Consider the following 20,739-nt stretch of genomic DNA (forward strand, 5'->3'; position numbering starts at 1 on the left):
CTTTTTAAGTCAGTATCATTTTTTGAAGAAGTAATAGGTTCACTTGATGAGTTCTTGACCATACATACAGCAAACTTTAATGAGCACATGAAGGTATTTGGCGCAATCCCCACATAAGTGTATTATACATAAATATATTCACCTGTGCTTTAGCAGTTATGTAATTTAGTGGGTAAGTGTACTAACTTGTTTAGAGACTCTGCGTTGAATGCAGTAACTTGTTGAGTGGGAGAAAGTAGAAGATGGGTAATAAGTTACTTAGTCTGTGCTACTGAGGTGCCCATTGTATCCCTTAAGGTTAAGATTGCTCCTCTGTGACCTCCTTTTAGGATATGCCTGTAGGAGGATAACATTGGTTAGCAAAATATGCTGACTGCAAGTTAAGAAATATTATTACCTCTCCCAAAGATGCAAAACTACTGTAGAACAGGTTGAATGAAATAAATGTTATAAAACAGGTTGAACAAAATAAACATTTGCAGCAAAAACAACAGCCTCACTCTTAAGAATGGCAAATTTAGTATCATAACCTTTGGAGAAAAAAAGATATATGCTTGAATGCAAACTTAACAGAGAAATGCCAATGCCAACAATGAACTGTGGATTTTGGAATTACTGGCAACAATAAATGGAGTTTTAGTCAGTGTATCACAACAAAAGTAAAAAAAAAGCCTACTCTATAGTATACCCAACAGGAAAAGATATACACTTTAGATCACTAGAAGTCACAGTTTCTCTATGTACTTCATCTATAATCAAATATTGTTTGTAAAAATATGCCACCTAAGATTAAAGTACAGAGATTCTTAACAAAGAAAATAGGCTGTGAAGCATGTATCACTCTGGCAGAATTGAGGAACTGCCTTTATTCTCAGCATTCTACAGACAGGGGATTACACTCTACATACAAAGTCACATTCATTCCAGCTCTGTTTAGAAACTTATGGCTAGAAGGCACGGTAACATAATTCAGTCCAAAATGGTGTAACCCACTGCAAAAAAATACATTTAATTTACAAAAAAGGTAGGCTGTGTCCATATTAAGTGACTACAGAAAGTCTGGAAAAAATTACAGTAAGGTTAAATGCTTCACTAACAGTACTGACAAACAGCATTGAAAGGTATGTAGCGAATTTTTAGTAACAGTGCAGGATAAAGGATAAAGCAAATGAAACTTCTCAAAGGTCATTGTGCCTTAGTTCAGAAAATTATATACATATTTTCGCTGAAAACGTATACAGTACTTATGTTAAATTAAATATATATAATAAAAAGCATATTATACAATGTAAACCACAAAGCGAGATGAAAGCGAAGTCAAACCACACATGACTGGCCATTAATATTCAAAAACGAGCATGCTGATTGGTCAGCCTAACCAGCGTGCACATTGTAAATCAAGCATATACCAAAAGAAAAAAGTCTGGTCACCTAGACTTTCTTCTATTAATATATGCTATGGAGATTACAGTTTTCATCTCTTTTTTTAAAAACCAATAAATAAATAAACTTAAATATCTGCATACTTCAGAAGTACGAGAGAGACGGGTCAAAGAAAATACAAGGATAACCAGGTACGTTATGCAAAACTAGAAAAACATACCTGGTTATCCTTGTATTTTCTATACAGTGTCTCTCTCATAAGTTTGAATGGTTCCAGTTTTCATTTTGTTTTTATTAAAAAAAAAGGCAACAGAGATCTTCCTTTCTCTGTTGTTTCCTTTCCACAGCACTGATGTATTGCATAAATATGGGAACATAAGTCCTATACACATGTGCAGTACATCACGAAAGCCCCATGATACCGATGAAAAACACAAAAGAGCACCACAGCACCGTTATACAAGGACATTATTTAAGAAAAGTAACTTTTTTGAAAATAATGTCATTGTATAATAGTTCGCCCTTGTTACCAAACCACACTAACCATGGGTAAATCCATTACTCACACCCAGCCATGGGTTATTGCTATTTTATATCATTTTATTGTCTTGTATATTGCTTCAACTATCCAGTGTTGGTAAAATACAAGCTGTAATTTGTCTGCAGTCAGAATGCAAACATTTTAATGAAGAGTCCTGGTTTAACTTATTCAAGTGGTACTTTATTAACAGGGCTGGGTGCTCACGTTACGTCAGTGTGGTGATACTTCTTATTCCATAGTTGTATTTTTCAGAGCATGCCAAGTTCTGGTACCTAACAATGTACTTATCATAAGCAGCCTTTTACACATAAATACCTCATATGGAATAGGATGAAGGGGATAATTTGCTCTCACATCTTTAATGAGAGATGTTAGTAACACAGAAAACACAGAATGTTTGGCTAAATTTGTGAAAGCCAGTGCAAGTAATGTACATTTTTAACATATTCATCTTTATGGCTGTATGCTTTTGTATATTTCCTTTCCTCCAGAGTATTTGATTTATCTGTGTTTAAAATGTAATGCCTTTGGAAGGTACAGTTGTAAAGCACATGCAGTCCAAACCTGCTGTCCGTATCTGTGTTTCTTGATATTACATTTTTCTGGGTCTGTATTACTTCGTCAAAACCCAACTTCAGTGAACAGATGTTCACTGAATGTTCACATCAGCGAACATTTTTCCCAGGCAAGTCTGAAACTGCTACTCCAATCTTGTTTCATCATTAATGTGCTACTTTTTTACTTTAACCTTATCTTACCAAGAATGTCCTACTTTGTTCTTCCATACTGTCTCACGTAAGATGATACATAGCTACACTATTTCATCAGGTAAACTGTGGGTTAATATCCTTAAATAAACCACCCCCAGAATGTTTGAAAGTCATTGGCACTACATTGCATATCCTATCACAGTGCTTATCAATCTCTCCATCAATGAAGAAAGTTTGCCAACAATTGGAAGAAAATATTCACTGAGCCTCAACACAGAAGTAGAATTTCAACTCCCATAAACAGTTATTGTCCCATTAATGCTTTTGGAGAAATGCATTGATTACAACTTCTTAAAAATGTATCCAAAAATATTTAGGCTCTTATTGAAGTTTTACGGACGATAAATGAAATTCTCAAAATAGCAGAACTGTAAGTGAAAATGTAGCAGAATATATTTGAAGTCTAATGCTGTATTATCTGTATATGTATTCCCCCATATGTAAAGATACAGTCATCTCTGAGTTAGCATATATAATTCGGATGGGTTTAGGGGCTACAACCTCTGGTAACAGGAGTGCAGGGAGTGAAGCCCCCATGCAAAAATGCTTTACATGGGCAATAGCGAGTTTATTTTTTCAAAGTGCTACGACTCAAGGGATTAGGTCGCACACTTCTGATAGGAAGCTGCAGCAACCTTCTGTCTTAACATTCATCATACATTTCAAAGATACTACTGAGCTCTATATTCACTTTCAGTTAAATCTTGGCTAGTTAGCTGGGTCAGTTCTTATTCTTTGTAAGGCATACTTATAAACATCTTAGCTGGCTATGATCTCATGCATAGTGCATGCAGGTGATTTACTAGCCACATGTGAGACAGGAATCAGTCTGTTAAATGGAATGATGCCTTCTGTCCACCAATGACAGTTACCATTGGAGTCCCACATGACTCTCTTAGTTCCTCTCCTTTCACCATCTCTGTTAACAACATGATTGGACATTATCAGACTGCTGAGTTCATGAAGTACACTGACAGCTTAGCTGTTCTCCTTGTTCTTGACTTCAACTGCTTGGTAATTTCTAAGCTGCAGAAAAGCATAGTCATTGCACATGTGGGTAGGCACATTAGAGCTTCATCTAATGTAGGCAATAGTAAGTCCTTGCTCTTTTCTTAGCAAGAACTATATTTTAAAGATAATCAGAAAATGGGTGAATCTCAAAAACAATACCCTGCTGGAAAAATATGTTTTCATTTGATAAATCATATTATCAAACATATTATAATATTCGTGATCACTCATGCATAGTAGAAAAGGTAAATAAAGTCAGAATAACCCCCTATGTCATCTGCTGGATTGCCATCTGTCTCACAGATAGGATGCAAGAAATCAAAACTGGGGAATTCATCTCCAGAAAGAAGCCAGCCACTGGTGGATTCCCCCTAGGATTCTGTGCTGGGACCTCTCGTATTTGGCATCTACTTTTCTGAATTAAAACCAATAACAAAGGGCCCTGGATAACTAAGTTAGCAGATGACTGCAAGCTAGTATTATTCACTGAATCCCCAAGTGAATTGGCCATCCTGCAGGAAGGTTTGTCCCAAGTAAATAAATGGTGCCAAATCATGGACTGAAACTAAATGCCAAGAAATGCTTTGTCGTATCCATTGAGAAGTCATCTACCCCAGGGAACCACATTGATAATATGCGCCTAAGAACTGACCCAGTTGTTTGGGATGTGGGAACTTATGTGGACAGTGACCTCACTTTTAACCATGTGTCGATAGTTATAAGAAAGCCCTTCTGTACTGCACAGCTTATAGACTAAGAGAGTGTGTCTAAATCTATGGATGTCATTGTCCTCCTTATTAGGCCAATCATAGAATATAATGTCCTATTTGGTGTGTATCTGTGCAGACACATGCATCAATTGGACTGTCCACAGAGATACCATTTATTAAAGGATACAAGGCCTAAACAACATGTCCTACATGGACTGACTCAAAGCCCCATCACTATATTCAGTATCCTACAGACTGATAAGAGTTGACCTGTGTCTGGCATACAAGGCATCCTCTGACACAGTACTGATGAATTTACTGCACATCAGCAAGTCCATTGGCATCAGAAATACTCAATCTAGGGATCTAAACCTCTTCTTTAACATCAATAGAATGGTTTGGAGGGACAGGTATATCTCACTGCTCTGGAACAGACTCCCCATGCATATAAAGCAAAATTTATTCTTGTCTATATTCAACTGCAACATGGATCTTTGGATGGGAAACAGAAAATGTACTCTAGGACTGTCCCCTGTACTACTAATGGGCAGGGACAACTAAACGCTTTAAGCCATGCATGGGTTCCCTCAAATTATCTATGGTATGATCTCAGTTAGTCTTATTAGAGGTTATCTATAATTATGGACCATGGGATGGGTAAATAAGTCTCTAAACAAATGGGATAGGTTAATTCAAGCAGAAAAAGGGAAGCTGGCTCTGCTTAAAATGGCCTACAAGGGCAGCTGGCCTTATACTTACCTATGAATCTGTTGATAGACACATCCAGGATAACAGCACACATTGCAAGCATATTATTTTTAATAAGAGATCCCTATAACATGTCTGTAGCTTTGCAGTAGCATATTAAGTTCCATAAAGCATGAAGAGAAAAAATAAATGGACATCATGTTGGTTTTGCTTGGTAAACGTGACTGTTTAGTGAGCATCAGTTAAAAAAATAAAATGAAAAATAATAAAAGTAACTGCATTAGCAGTTACAAGGAGATGACATTTTACTTTTCTCCTTGCTATACATGTCACTTAGAAGGCCGTGTTTAGTGTGTGTGTGTGTGTGTGTGTGTGAAAATACCTCAAGGATGCGTGTGTGTGTGTGTGTGTGTGTGTGTGTGTGTGTGTGTGTGTGTGTGTGTGTGTGTGTGTGTGTGTGTGTGTGTGAGAGAGAGAGAGAGTGTATGGCTGTACTTACCTACTTTGCTAAATAATTCTGAAAAAGCCCACAGTAGTAGGTAGATATAGACCCAAAATCAGGGTAATGTTTGAATATTACTTTAATTCACTTAAATAGTTAAGAAAGTAAGCGATTTTCCATCAAGATGCTTTTTCTGAACCATAAGTATGAAGCTATAATGGCTGGGTTTATTGACTAACCATAGTCCTCAGAGATTTACTAGAAAGTCAAGTATTTTTAAAGGACATTGTATGATATCAGGGACAGCTGATATGTGTGTGTAATGGGGGAAGTGCATTGCTTTGTACTGTGTGTAATTTTCATTCATTTGAACATAATAAGACATCTAAGTTGTAGATAGTAAAAAAAATAAAAAAAAAAAAATAGGTTGCAATTACTATGCAAGTTTGTGTGCACTCATTTGTGTGTGTGTGTTTCTGTGTTCCTCTGTATGTGTGTGGTGGGGGATCTTATTCTGTGCTATGTGTGACAAACTTTCTACCGCCACTATTAGTATGTGTGTATACATGAAACTCATTGTGTGTGTGTGGTGTACACAGTAAATACTTACATAATGTTTAAATAATAATCAGTATGTAGGTCCATGCTACCATGTCAATACATTCTGGAAAATGCATCCACATTCCTACACCAGGTGCTTGGATCCATGTCCATTGCTGCATTCCTAAAGTGCCTTCCTACTGATAAAATGCTAAACTGAGACCTCATCTGCTTGAGTTAGTGGTTGTATAGGTGGACGTAAAAGATATCATAGCATTTATCAAAAAGAGTAGGCATTTCTTTATTTACAATCCAAAAAGGAAATTGTGTAGATAACAGTAAAATCACATATGTTGGATCTTCTGCAGTGTTCTAGGCAAATTACATCTAATCTTTATGAATGTGACCTTGGGAATCACCACAAAATAGACCGTATTGCAAAGTTATTATTTTACACAGGAATTGTCACTTCGGGATAGCCAGAATACCAACAGTGTGTTTCAATCAACATGTAGTAGAACATACCTGTTTCATATTACCATATCATTAACATACACATACAGTATCCAATTATCCATAAATTGCATTGTATTACATTTACTGTCATTCAAAACTGGTAAATGGACTTACTTGCACTTAACTAATATCCTTTTTTACTGCTTATATGATGTTTAATAAGTGCACTTCAACCTCAACCTTGCTTGTCTTCCGACTGTCCTTTCCTTGTACTAGGCAGTCTTGTAGTCTGTATTACTGTTAAGTATTAATCAATCTCTATATACAGAAATCTTGTTAGATTATCCTGCCGACTGCTAATAATTTTGCATTTCATAGTACTTAGCTTCACTTTGTGTTTTTTTTTTTTTACTCTGTGCCTGACAAGCATTAGTCTCTCTCCACATAGTCAGCTGACCCATTTGTTCCTCATTCATCATTCCAACTGATGCACCTCACATCACCTGGTGGGGAGGGGGATCCCTCTTTCCAGTGAAAATTAACTTTTCAGAGAAATGCCAACATTTATTAGCTGGTGCAGTATGCAAGAGCTGACTAGTGGAGACCACATCCAGGCAGCCGTGAGGGTCTAATTTTGGGTGTAGCATAACTAATGTCCACTCTGCAGCTTGACATGCACACTACTGAAACAGGGTGCACAGTGCCACCCCAAGGAGCTTGTGCAGTCACTGACCCAAATAATGTTACAGTGCACAAACACATCTTGAAGTGCTCCGGCACACACTGTGATCACTGAGGGTGTTCTTTTATTCTTCAGCTCCAGTAGGAGTCAACAGAGCAGGAGATCATACTGCAACTCCAGAGATAGGCAAACCAGCACTAACTGCTAACCTCCATGTCAGCTCAACCAGGATGGTCCAGTTATAAACGAGGCTTTATCCCCATACCTCCAAATAGCCTACTTAATGCCTCTGTGATTCAATGTGCTATATACCATGTAGGTGTTTGATTATTTGATGCATTAGAGTCTTGTCCCCAGGACTTTACAGAAAATGGGATCCTCCTAGCTAAAGAGTCCAATTTTGGTCAACCAGTGAAATAAATAAGTACAGTCATTGTTCACTGATGTGATAAGATATAAAACATACATGGTATGGCACTAAAAATGCCATGTAGGCTGTCTTGCAGTTTCTATCATAGGTGAGAATCAAACCCAGCCCCTTGTATCTGTGAGGTAAACACCTTCACTATTATGCCAACCCCTATCCTCCTGCCAACCCCAGTAGCTAGTCCCTCAACCCTGTGAATTTCCCAGTGCAACATTCTATGGACTCCATTCTTGGAAAAACGTCAAAATCATCATCCGTGCAACCACTAATACCATTTGTGGCAACAGAGGTCTTCAAGTCTTCTAAGCAAAGAATGCATGAGACCACCATGTTTGCAGGTCCATGCGTGCCCTAGAGAAAGTGACACTGGCACCCTCAAAGTAAAGCTCCTGCACATGTATGATGCAAGTTAAAAAAATCAGTAAAATATGCAATTTGAAAACTGAGCTCCTGTGATGCAGAAATGATGTTCTACAGAGATTAATTTACTGAATGCTGCTTAGTTATATTTTTTGACAAAACATTTTTCGATTTAACACTTTCTAATGTCCTCAGTACTATGTAACAATGTCTAGAAAGAAAAAAAATCCCCAAACTTTGTTGATGCTGCATAAAAGTATCCAGAAATGTATGTCCAGCAAGTTGCAATGCTGCACAAAAGTATCTTGAAATGTATGCCCACCCAGTTCCAGTTTAATAGCAGACAGAGTCTTTCTTACTGGCGCTGCTCACATTTGCCTTGCTGGTGGCTGTAGTGTGACTCGTGGCAATGCCTGCAACACCAGCTGCAGTGTGGAATGCTTGACTGGATCAGATGTTTTTGATATTGTGAGGAACAGTGGCAGATAGAGGGATATGGAAGATCTGAGGCAGGATATGATGGCAAAGCATTTTTCCTGTTAGGACAAAAAGTAATTCTAAAGTAGAATTAAACCAGATTAGGGATTTAGGGATCTGGGCTTCCTAACATAAAAGCAATATCAAAATATACCATTTCACTTTAGGATTAGTATACGATTAGCAGGATGTAGGAAGGTTAGATAAACTTGTTTTGCTAATTAGTGCAAATAAAACACACATACATAGTTTATATATATATATATATATATATATATATATATATATATATATATATATATATATATATATATATATATATAAGCCCATCCCTGACTTTTAGTCCCAGTAGTGTTTGTTTTGTTTGTTTTACAAACCAGGAGACCTTTTACAACAGGGTAGCATGATCTCTGCCTAACATGTTTGAGATTTCAATGCCGACTTCTGGTCACTGTCTGAATAGAAGTTGCATAATCTCCCTATATCTCTGCAGATTTTTCCAGATACTCCAGTTTTCTTCTTCCTCCTAAAAACATGCTGTTTAACTGGCTACTCTGAAGTGTCCATATACATTGAATTTATTCATACTCTTGTGACCTGTATCATGACCAGAAAAGGTCCATGATGACCAGTTCACTTACCTGGTTAACAAATGAATAAATAAAGAACTAAACTACATCCACCTGAGCTACCACCAGGTCAGAAAAAAAAAGTAAAATCATACAGAATCGAGCATATAATATCATAAAAAACTTACTCGAAATCTAAGAATTTGGTTACATTAAAATTAAACACATTAGAATAACTAGAAAAAATATTATTTGTTTAATCATTTCTATGTGTACCTGATTGAGTCTAATGTATATTTTAAAGTGTTGTGATGAGACTGACATTCATGGTGTGACTAATGCACAAAAATCTGAATAATAATGAAACAGGGAAACAAATAAAGAACTTAAGATTACTATGCAAATAAAAAGCAAGTTTGGATTATCATATCTTTTATTATGTTTACTTCATAGAGCCAAATAAGCAGGGGAAACATGTTTGTCTAAGATGATGGACTGCTTCAAATCCATGTACAAAATGCTACCAAAAACAAGTTTAAATATACACATTTCCTCAAACTGTTCATTTTTAGGGGTAGTTGTTAAAAGATTGACATTTATAAAATATTCACTGTAATAAAAAAAAAGACATATCATTCCCTTGGTATCGAGGGATGAAGCTCTGACTGCAACCCAGATAGCTTGTATTCAATCAGTGGCACAGATGCTGGAGGCATCAGGGGTGGAGAGGATGGGAGTGAGTATCTATCGCCAGCTCATCCACCCTGAGGAGACATGTAGCTCTGGCTCGCTACTTGCATAACACTTAGATAGAGCACTCAGTGTGGCACCCATGGAGAATGACCCTACTGTGCACACCCAAAGCTATGAAAACATGTTGAGGCTCCCATGCTTCCTGCAACAAGCAGTGGTAGCCTAGGGAGAAATAAGGAAGAGTGTGCTTACATATCCATAGCAGAGGACTTACATATCTGTGGCAGAGGACTTACATATCTGTGGCAGAGGACTTACATATCTGTGGCAGAGGACTTACATATCTGTGGCAGAGGACTTACATATCCATAGCAGAGGACTTACATATCCATAGCAGAGGACTTACATATCTGTGGCAGAGGACTTACATATCTTTGGCAGAGGACTTACATATCTGTGGCATAGTACTTACATATCCATAGCAGAGGATTTACATATTTGTGACAGAGGACTTGCATATCCATAGCAGAGAACTTGCATATCTGTGGCAGAGGACTACATATCCATGGCAGAGGACTTACATATCTGTGGCAGAGGACTTACATATCTGTGGCAGAGGACTTACATATCCATAGCAGAGGGCTTACATATCCATAGCAGAGGACTTGCATATCTGTGGCAGAGGACTTACATATCCATAACAGTGGACTTGCATATCTGTGGCAGAGGACTTACATATCCATAGCAGAGGACTTACATATCTGTGGCAGAGGACTTACATATCTGTGGCAGAGGACTTACATATTCATAGCAGAGGACTTACATATCCATAGCAGAGGACTTGCATATCTGTGGCAGAGGACTTACATATCTGTGGCAGAGGACTTACATATCCATAGCAGAGGGCTTACATATCCATAGCAGAGGACTTGCATATCTGTGGCAGAGGACTTACATATCCATAGCAGAGGATTCACATACTGTGGCAGAGGACTTACATATCCATAGCAAAGGACTTGCATATCTGTGGCAGAGGACTTGCATATCCATAGCAGAGAACTTGCATATCTGTGGCAGAGGTCTACATATCCATGGCAGAGGACTTACATATCTGTGGCAGAGGACTTACATATCCATAGCAGAGGGCTTACATATCCATAGCAGAGGACTTGCATATCTGTGGCAGAGGACTTACATATCCATAGCAGAGGACTCACATACTGTGGCAGAGGACTTACATATCTGTGGCAGAGGACTTACATATCCATAGCAGAGGACTTGCATATCTGTGGCAGAGGACTTACATATCCATAGCAGAGGACTCACATATCTGTGGCAGAGGACTTACATATCTGTGGCAGAGGACTTACATATCCATAGCAGAGGACTTACATATCCATAGCAGAGGACTCACATATCTGTGGCAGGGGATACATCATCAGATCAAAACAAATTGGCTGATAAACAATAAGACTAACTACAGAACAACATGGGGAAGTTTTGTCTCTAGCTTGAACTTCTTTGGGAATAAAACCATCCTCTTTAATAATAAGGGAGAATATTTTCACTTGATGCCTTTCATTGATGGACAATGAAAGCCAACCAAGAGGAGTAACATAGAACCCCAGTAAATGTTTTGTGGGTAAATGCAAATGAATGGATGGGTAATAGCAAGTTTACTATAGGAATAGCCCCTCTATCGCTTACAGACAGAAAGTGAAAAACTACCTGGGTGTGCCTGTGGGACTGGAATGGCTAGGCTTGAAAAGGCTCAGTTGGTCTATTGCAGAGTAGCAACCTGTGAAAGTGGGGACTTGGAGATGTAGTGAGAAGGAATAGGGAAGGTGTTGTTTTCATTCGTGATGGCTTGTCTGGGGTTAGTATGGTGTTGTGAATGTAAGTGACAAGGGTAGGAGATTTTGGTGACCATTGGGACTTGGAAGAGTAACTGAGTCTGCCTGATTGTGCTTCCCTCTTAAGAAGGAAAAAGGTTCCATCAGTTCAACCTGAAATGCAAGCATCCTTGTAGCAGATGCAACTAAGCTAGCTATTATAAGGGTCAGAAAGAGAAAGGACTTGGCTTTAAACCTGGTAAACTCTTAGTATAAGATACTTAGGTGGGATCTCATAAGAAAGAGAAGGAAAAGTCTTTGCACTTTGCAGGGGAACCCGCAATGAGACCTCACCTATCAGTAATGTATTTCACTGCAAAGCTGTAAAATAGTCATCCCATGATAACACCAGCTGCTAAAGTTTACTTGGGAGAATTAAATTTAGATGGGATTACCTTCTAACAATGCTCCAAAGCTCTGTGCACCGTTTACTTGGGGGAATTAAATTTAGATGGGATTACCTTCTAACAATGCTCCAAAGCTCTGTGCATTGTTTACTTGGGAGAATTCAACTTAGATGGGATTACTTTCTAACAATGCTCCAAAGCTCTGTGCACCGTTTACTTGGGAGAATTAAACTTAGATGGGATTACCTTCTAACAATGCTCCAAAGCTCTGTGCACCGTTTACTTGGGAGAATTAAACTTAGATGGGATTACCTTCTAACAATGCTCCAAAGCTCTGTGCACCGTTTACTTGGGAGAATTAAACTTAGATGGGATTACCTTCTAACAATATTCCAAAGCTCTGTGCACCGTTTACTTGGGGGAATTAAACTTAGATGGGATTACCTTCTAACAATGCTCCAAAGCTCTGTGCACCGTTTACTTGGGAGAATTAAACTTAGATGGGAGTACCTTCTAACAATGCTCCAAAGCTCTGTGCAGGAGAATTAAACTTAGATGGGATTACCTTCTAACAATGCTCCAAAGCTCTATGCACCGTTTACTTGGGAGAATTAAACTTAGATGGGATTACCTTCTAACAATGCTCCAAAGCTCTGTGCACCGTTTACTTGGGAGAATTAAATTTAGATGGGATTACCTTCTAACAATGCTCCAAAGCTCTGTGCACCGTTTACTTGGGAGAATTAAACTTAGATGGGATTACCTTCTAACAATGTTCCAAAGCTCTGTGCACCGTTTACTTGGGGGAATTAAACTTAGATGGGATTACCTTCTAACAATGCTCCAAAGCTCTGTGCACCGTTTACTTGGGAGAATTAAACTTAGATGGGATTACCTTCTAACAATGCTCCTTACTTGGGAGAATTAAACTTAGATGGGATTACCTTCTAACAATGCTCCAAAGCTCACTTGGGAGAATTAAACTTAGATGGGATTACCTTCTAACAATGCTCCAAAGCTCTGTGCACCATTTACTTGGGAGAATTAAACTTAGATGGGATTACTTTCTAACAATGCTCCAAAGCTCTATGCACCGTTTACTTGGGAGAATTAAACTTAGATGGGATTACCTTCTAACAATGCTCCAAAGCTCTGTGCACCATTTACTTGGGAGAATTAAACTTAGATGGGATTACCTTCTAACAATGCTCCAAAGCTCTGTGCACCATTTACTTGGGGGAATTAAACTTAGATGGGATTACCTTCTAACAATGCTCCAAAGCTCTGTGCACCGTTTACTTGGGGGAATTAAACTTAGATGGGATTACTTTCTAACAATGCTCCAAAGCTCTATGCACCATTTACTTGGGAGAATTAAACTTAGATGGGATTACCTTCTAACAATGCTCCAAACCTCTGTGCACCGTTTACTTGGGAGAATTAAACTTAGATGGGATTACCTTCTAACAATGCTCCAAAGCTCTGTGCACCGTTTACTTGGGAGAATTAAACTTAGATGGGATTACCTTCTAACAATGCTCCAAAGCTCTGTGCACCGTTTACTTGGGAGAATTAAACTTAGATGGGATTACCTGCTAACAATGCTCCAAAGCTCTGTGCACCGTTTACTTGGGAGAATTAAACTTAGATGGGATTACCTTCTAACAATGCTCCAAAGCTCTGTGCACTGTTTACTTGGGAGAATTAAACTTAGATGGGATTACCTTCTAACAATGCTCCAAAGCTCTGTGCACCGTTTACTTGGGGGAATTAAATTTAGATGGGATTACCTTCTAACAATGTTCCAAAGCTCTGTGCACCTATGAAGAGAATGGTATCTGAGGAGCACTTTTAGTGCAGCTGCCAGAAGGAAAAATACCGTGTAATTTTCTTATGGGAGAATGATGCTTTTTAGTGTACTGTCTCCCTGATTGTTTAATCCATCAGTAAGCATGAATAGGCAAATACTTAATGAATGTGAAGAGGCAGAACGTAGTAGTTTAAAGTGTACTGCTACACATACATTTTCTGATAGCAGTACTGTAACATATACTCTTAGCAAAATGCTTCCATTTCACATTGAGTGGGTTCTAACTATGAAGTACCAACATTTGCTACTACACCATTGAGGAATTCTGAATTTCTGATCAAGGAATTGTTTTCATTGCTCCTTCTAACATAAGTATGGTTCTGTCCAAGCACAAAGCATCCCTTTTCTGTCCAGGATGGAATTTTCTTTTCATCACTAGTATTACCGAAAGTCCACTGTACCAAACACAATGAATTTTAACTGTTTGCCTGTAATCTGTGCATCCCAATAGGAACCAATAGGAACCTGTGAAACTTTTGTGGAAGAAAAGCTCTCCTCTGCCAGTTCAGGGACTCTTCAGTCTAACATATTTCTGCATCTGTTACATGAATTTTCACCCTACTGTAGTTACCAAAGCAATAACTACTATGTTATGTAGCTGAAATTCTGGACATGTCCAGAAATCATCTATCAGGAAAACTTTCTCTGCGAAGTGAAAACAATTTGCTAACTGACCCAAATTTAGCTAAACAAAGACAGCCTTGTTTAGTTGACAAGCCATAAGATGTATGCTTGTACTTCATGTGTTCAGTAGGGAGACAACACTACATTACTGGCTTTTGTATAACTCAGAAGACAGGCTTTCAATTTAGAGACCTTATTTTGGAGTCCCAACACCAGCCTGATAACTCATTTTTATGATGAGATGCTTTGAACCAGCCACATCATCTGACTGTCATGTGTTACACTAACTGAAGAGGGAAATGCTGACATCCACTTCTAGTGGAGCTGACAAACACTCATGGTTTTTTTTCATTTACTTAAAAGTGAAACATTCCTAAGTTTGTTACGTACAAAAAGATATGAATGCAGACTTCTGCAGGGTCTTACACAGACCAATGACTGGTGTCTTAGTCATGGTCTCAAACTGAATGGAAAGAAATGCATCTTCATTCCCTTCAATAAAAACAATGTCCTTTCACACTATCAAATTAACAACAAAACACCAACCATCACAACCTACATATTGAAATGCAAACCATACCCCACCTTCACGGAGGTTCTCAATAAAAATGTACCCAAACAACAGAGACCCCCGAGACAGAAACACACTCAACCACCACAACACATCACCAATCCCAGAACACATAGCTCACCACCACAGTGTGCTCCTCAACCCAAGCCCTTAAGGCAAAACACTTTGCCCAGTGTACTAATCATAGGAGACTCAGTTGTGAGGCACACTGATGTCCCACTCACTAGGTTGAAAAAGGAGAAGGTGACATTCAGTTGTCTATCAGGTACCAGGATCCGCCACATAACACATGCACTCTGGTCACTCCACAAGTACAAATATGACTCAGTCATTGTCCATGTGGGTGTGAATAATGTACATCCCTGGACTACATGAAAAGAGATGTGATGGAACTCTTGGATTATGTGGCCCAGGCAGGTATGACCCTAACCCTGAGCAGTATTCTACCATCACACAAAATGATACCACAGTATGAGCAGAAAATGATTGACTTCAACAAATGGCTAAGTTGCTGGTGTCATTCTAAGGGGATCCAGTATCTATCTGCCTGGGATGACATGATCAACAGACCTCGATGTTTTGCCAAAGACGGCCTGCATCTGTCACCCCTGGGATTCCAGGTATTGGTTAAGGCTCTTGCCACCCCTATAGTGCCTTTTTTAGGCAGTGTTCCAAAGACCAAAATTCTCAAGATGCACTTGCTCGAAGCTCTCCTCAAAATGGAGAATGTCGACATCTGTGCTGTAATGGAGACCTGGTTTAAAGAGGCAGAAAACCCTCCTATGCTCCCAGGCTACAACTCATTCCATACCTTTCTGCCCCAGAATGCAGCTGGAAGCACCAAAGGTAGTGGTGTCTCCATATTCGTAAAGGATACGCACACCTCTAGACTGGTAGCCCAGCATAATGCATCCAAGATACTTCAGGTACAAGTAACGCTGAATAAGATGGAGATACAAGTCATAACCTGCTACAAAACTCCAAACATGTCCCTAGACTCTCACTCCAAGTTCCTAAGCACTCTGGAATCTATCAAGGTTCAACCCAATACACTCATACTGGGTGACTTCAACTACCCTTCCATCAACTTGGAAATCTACCAATGTACAGGCCCAGCGCTTTCTGGAATTTATCAATTCCAATGCCCTGAACCAGCTCATTCTGACTGCTGCCACTAGAGGAAGCAACATCCTCGACCTGGTTATCACCAACATGGGAGACCATTGCTCCACACCTATAGTCATTTCCTCCCTGGTTAAATCTGACCACAAACTGATCACTATAGAAATCTCCATCTCACCTACACCCCCAGCTAAGGTGACCACCCTGAAAAATGTCTCTAAAGCCAACTTTGGGCTCCTAAAACAGAGGTGGCTAACTTCTTGGCACCCATGCCAATGGAAAATAGCTGCATGACTGCCGAATTATACAGCAATGCACTGTATGAGCATGTACACAAATGCATGGACCTTTCCATACCAAATAGAACTAAGACACTCCCCTCCAAAAAGGAAGCCAATCTGGTGGTCCCCAGCCATCAATAAACGCTACAACAGAAGGAAGAAACTGTTGCAGAAAAAAATGAATTCACAAGACTGGAAGACCTCTCTTATCAGTCTCAACAAAAACCTGAGATCCCTCATCAAATCCTGTAAAGCCAACTGTGAAAGCAGAATTGTGGCTGGCACCAAAAATAGCCAGAAAGCCTTCTATAGCTATATCAGAAACCTCAAAGGCAATACCTAGATTTGCTCTGAGTTATTGCACAATGGCACCTCCTATACTGAGTCAACAGATATAGCCAACATACTGGCCGACAGATTCAGTGCCAACTTTACCCCTCCCCTCAAGGGCCCTATCACAATACCAGAAGAAAGCCTGGTACCCACCATTTCTGCGGCATGGATAAAAGCTGCATTGTCCAAAGCCAAGGATACAGCATCCATGGGACCTGATAATATCCCTGGCTGCATCCTGCATGAGCTACAAAATGAACTGGCACCACTTCTGTGTGCCCTGTTCAATCACAGCCTTACCTCAGGCTATGTCCCTAACAAATGGCTCACTGCTACAGTCATCCCACTCCATAAAGGGAGAGCAACTATTGCCCCATTAGCCTGATGAGTCTGGTATGCAAAGCTGTGGAGCACATCATCATGGACTTGCTTAACAAAGATATAGGTAATCTTCAAGCTTTTGACCCCACACAGTTTGGCTTTGTCAGGGGGAGATCCTGCCTGCTGAACCTGGTTGACATCTTCAAGACAGTCACCAAGACCGTGGATGAGGGTAAGGCAGTGCATACAGCCTACCTCGACCTGGTCAAGGCCTTTGATACCATTCCCCACTCAGGTATCATTGATAAACTCACCAAACTAGGCATCAATCCCTACATCACTAAGTGGGTTGCAATTTGGCTCACAGACAGGAACCACAGAGTGAAAGTTGCAGATTCCATGTCAGACTGTCGACCAGTCATGAGTGGAGTCCCACAGGGCTCGGTCCTGGGCCGTCTCCTGTTTGGCATCTACTTCTCAGAAGTCCTGTGTTGGCCTGGATGGCTGACCAAGTTCACCGATGACTGGAAGCTAGGAGTCATTATCAACTCCCCAAGTGATGCAGACATCCTACAAAAGGACATCTCTGAGACCAATGACTGGTATCAGAACCATGGCCTGAAGCTTAACACCAAAAAATACGTTATCATCCCCTTTGGAGAAAACCCAATTCCCACAAATTACCACATTGATGGGAGCCCCACTAAACACTGAAGGGGCCATAAGAGATTTGGGCACCCATGTCAACAGACACCTCTCCTTTTACCACCACATTCCCACTATGGTAAGAAAGTCCTTCTACATGGCACATCTTATAACAAAAGGTTTCGCATCCAGGAAGAAAGAGGTCATCATCCCTCTCTACTCATCCCTCATTAGACCAGTCATCGAAGATAATGCCCCATTTGGCATGTACCTGACCAGACACCTACAACAGCTGGAGGGGCCACAAAAGTACCTCACAATAAAGGATCCTAGGCCTTAAACACATGTCCTACATGGAAAGATTCAAGAAGCTTCAGCTATTCTCAGTCTCTTATCATCTACTTAGAGGTGATCTCTGCTTGACTTACAAAGCCATGTCCAACCCAGCCCTACATGAAATGCTACACCTAAGAAAATCCTAATCCCCCACGCCACACGCTCCAGAGATCACAACCTCATTACCACAATTAACAGAACATGCTGGAGGGACAGGTTCAACTCCCAAAGACTACCCATACTTTGGAATAAGCTTCCCATTCATGTCAAGCAGATCACCTCACTGGCCGTCTTCAAGAGAAATATTGACAAGTGGATGAGTAACACAAAGTTCACTCCAGGGATCATTCCACTTGCCCTACTGGATAGTGGCACTGTGAACTAACATCGGGTGTCAATTTTTGGGCTAGGCTTGTAAAGGCTCCAGGGCCATTAACCTAGTACATACCTATGAACAATATTCTATATCACTACAAAGTGGTAAGACATCTGGGATCACAAGTAGACTGTGACCTTAACTTTGACCAACCTGTGTCTACTGTAGTAAGGAAGGCTTTCAATGTAGCACACTTGATTAGCAAAGGCATCTACTCTAAAGCAAAGGAGGTTACAACCCCTCTATACTAGTCATTAATCAGGCCCATAATTGAGTATAACACTCCTTTTGGCATGTACCATGCAAAGCACCTGCAGCAATTGGAGAAACTTCAGAGGTTTCTAACTAAGAAGACCAAGGAACTCCAGCAAGTGCCCAAGTGCCTTATACAGACCAACTAAAGTCCCCATCACTATACGTAGTATCGTATAGACTTACAGGAGACTTATGCTTGCCTTACAGAGCAATCTCCAACCCAAACTTAATGAATTTGCTGCACATCCATAAATCAATTGGGACTAGAGCTACCCATTCCTGGGACCTAAATATAGCCTGTGATTTGAATAGGATGTGCTGGAGGGGCAGATTTGTCTCATAGTGACTGTTGTATCTTTGGAATAGGCTGCCAATTCATGTGAAGCAGAGCACCTCTATGACACTATTCAAAAGGGACCTGGATGAGTGGATGGGGCATTGTAAATTCTTACCAGGGATAGCACCCACAACCCTCCTGGATACGGGCAATCATTAATAAAGATAATCCTGAGTATTGGCTAGAGTATTTATGGAATTACATTGGGATGAAATGGCTAGGCTTGAAATGACCTCCACGTCGATAACCTAGTAACCATCTATAACCCTATGATCGTTTGTGATAGGGCTGGGTCTCCCTGTAACAGAGTCTTTTTAAACTTTCATTACTTTTGAGTAAATTGATGTTAGAATTTTGTTCTTCGGTTATGATGTATGAAACTGTCTAATCCAGGGATTATGTGCTGAAAATTACTATCCTGATAGCATCACATAAGGGAATGATAATGCACTATCCTTTCACTTCTATGATTTTTGCAGTATCTAAGCAATGAGTTTTGTGTGTGTGTGTGTGTGTGTGTGTGTGTGTGTGTGTGTGTGTGTGTGTGTGTGTGTGTGTGTGTGTGTGTGTGTGTGTGTGTGTGTGTGTGTATACTTTTTCTTGGTGGCAGAAACTTTGGCTGAAAATGTTTCTGAGCAGCAAGCCTACATAACATTTGAGTTGTATTTAACATTTCATAAAGGCAGAGTGACTTTGTGGACTAATCCTAAAATCATTCCTGAAGTAGTTTCTGTTGATGCCTTAAAGCATTTACTGAATTCCCCATGTTTCTGTCCACACTAAGTAGCAGAACTTTGAAACTGGTTCATATAAGACATTTGTTTCAACCTAGTTATGCATTTATATTACTTGTTAGAAGTGTCATACCAAAGGAATAGAGGTCAAATGTTTGATTGACAGGAAAATGATACATGATGCACTAAAAATAATTCTCTAAGAAACAGCATGTGTTAGCAGAAGTAGTTTCATTCAAATAAATTAACACCATGCCAAAGATCTTTCCTTTTATTTACTTATTTATTTCCATACAAATGTACTCTGATATGACAGGAAATATTAAAAAAGTGAAATGGCTGTGGTGGAGAGGATCGAATTGATAAATTCTGGCTTCCTAGAGAAATACATAATATTTAAAATAGCGATTCATTGCAACTTAAATTAGATAGTAAAAAATTCACAGTTTTGCAGTAAATATTTGGTCAACATGCATGCTATGTTTGTTTCCCAACTGTATAGACAGTAGACATAGAACAGATCTCAGAATTCACTGAATGTTCTTACATTTCTTTTATTAGCCTGGTCAGCGACCCAGGGGAATGGGCCAATCAAGCCCTAATCACAGCCCATCAGGAACACTGTCTGGTGACAGGAAGTGGAGTGACAGAAGAAGCATCGGGGATATGCCAGGACCCCCTCGCTCTGCAGGTAAGGGTACTATTAAAGCTACTTAATGATATTTTGGTTTAACTTAGACAAAGGCAGTATTATATATGTGGACCTCTGTAAGAGTTGCAGCTGCCAAGGACTTTAAGTATGGATGTCTTATAAGGTATTTAAATTAGCTTATTAGTAAGTTAAATTAGTTAATTGATAATTTAAATTAGTTAAGATTTGGGTACTCTGATGGATGCTTATCCAGTGTGTTGTGCCAGATGCAGAC

At 39.6% G+C, this 20,739-nt stretch overlaps 1 protein-coding gene across 1 annotated transcript in view; it reads left to right on the top strand.

The window, feature by feature from the left end:
* Nucleotides 1-20,739, top strand: part of EPS8L2 (EPS8 like 2) — a 1,747,011-nt gene that overhangs the window by 1,669,030 nt on the left and 57,242 nt on the right. The window contains exon 18 of the mRNA XM_044059131.1: nt 20,375-20,504. Within this exon, the coding sequence (XP_043915066.1) occupies nt 20,375-20,504 (130 nt within the window). The remainder of the gene's footprint in view (nt 1-20,374; nt 20,505-20,739) is intronic.

Source organism: Protopterus annectens, chromosome 17.part0 (assembly GCF_019279795.1).
Source record: "Protopterus annectens isolate FY-2018-M chromosome 17.part0, PAN1.0, whole genome shotgun sequence".
NCBI classification, from domain to species: Eukaryota; Metazoa; Chordata; order Ceratodontiformes; family Protopteridae; genus Protopterus; species Protopterus annectens.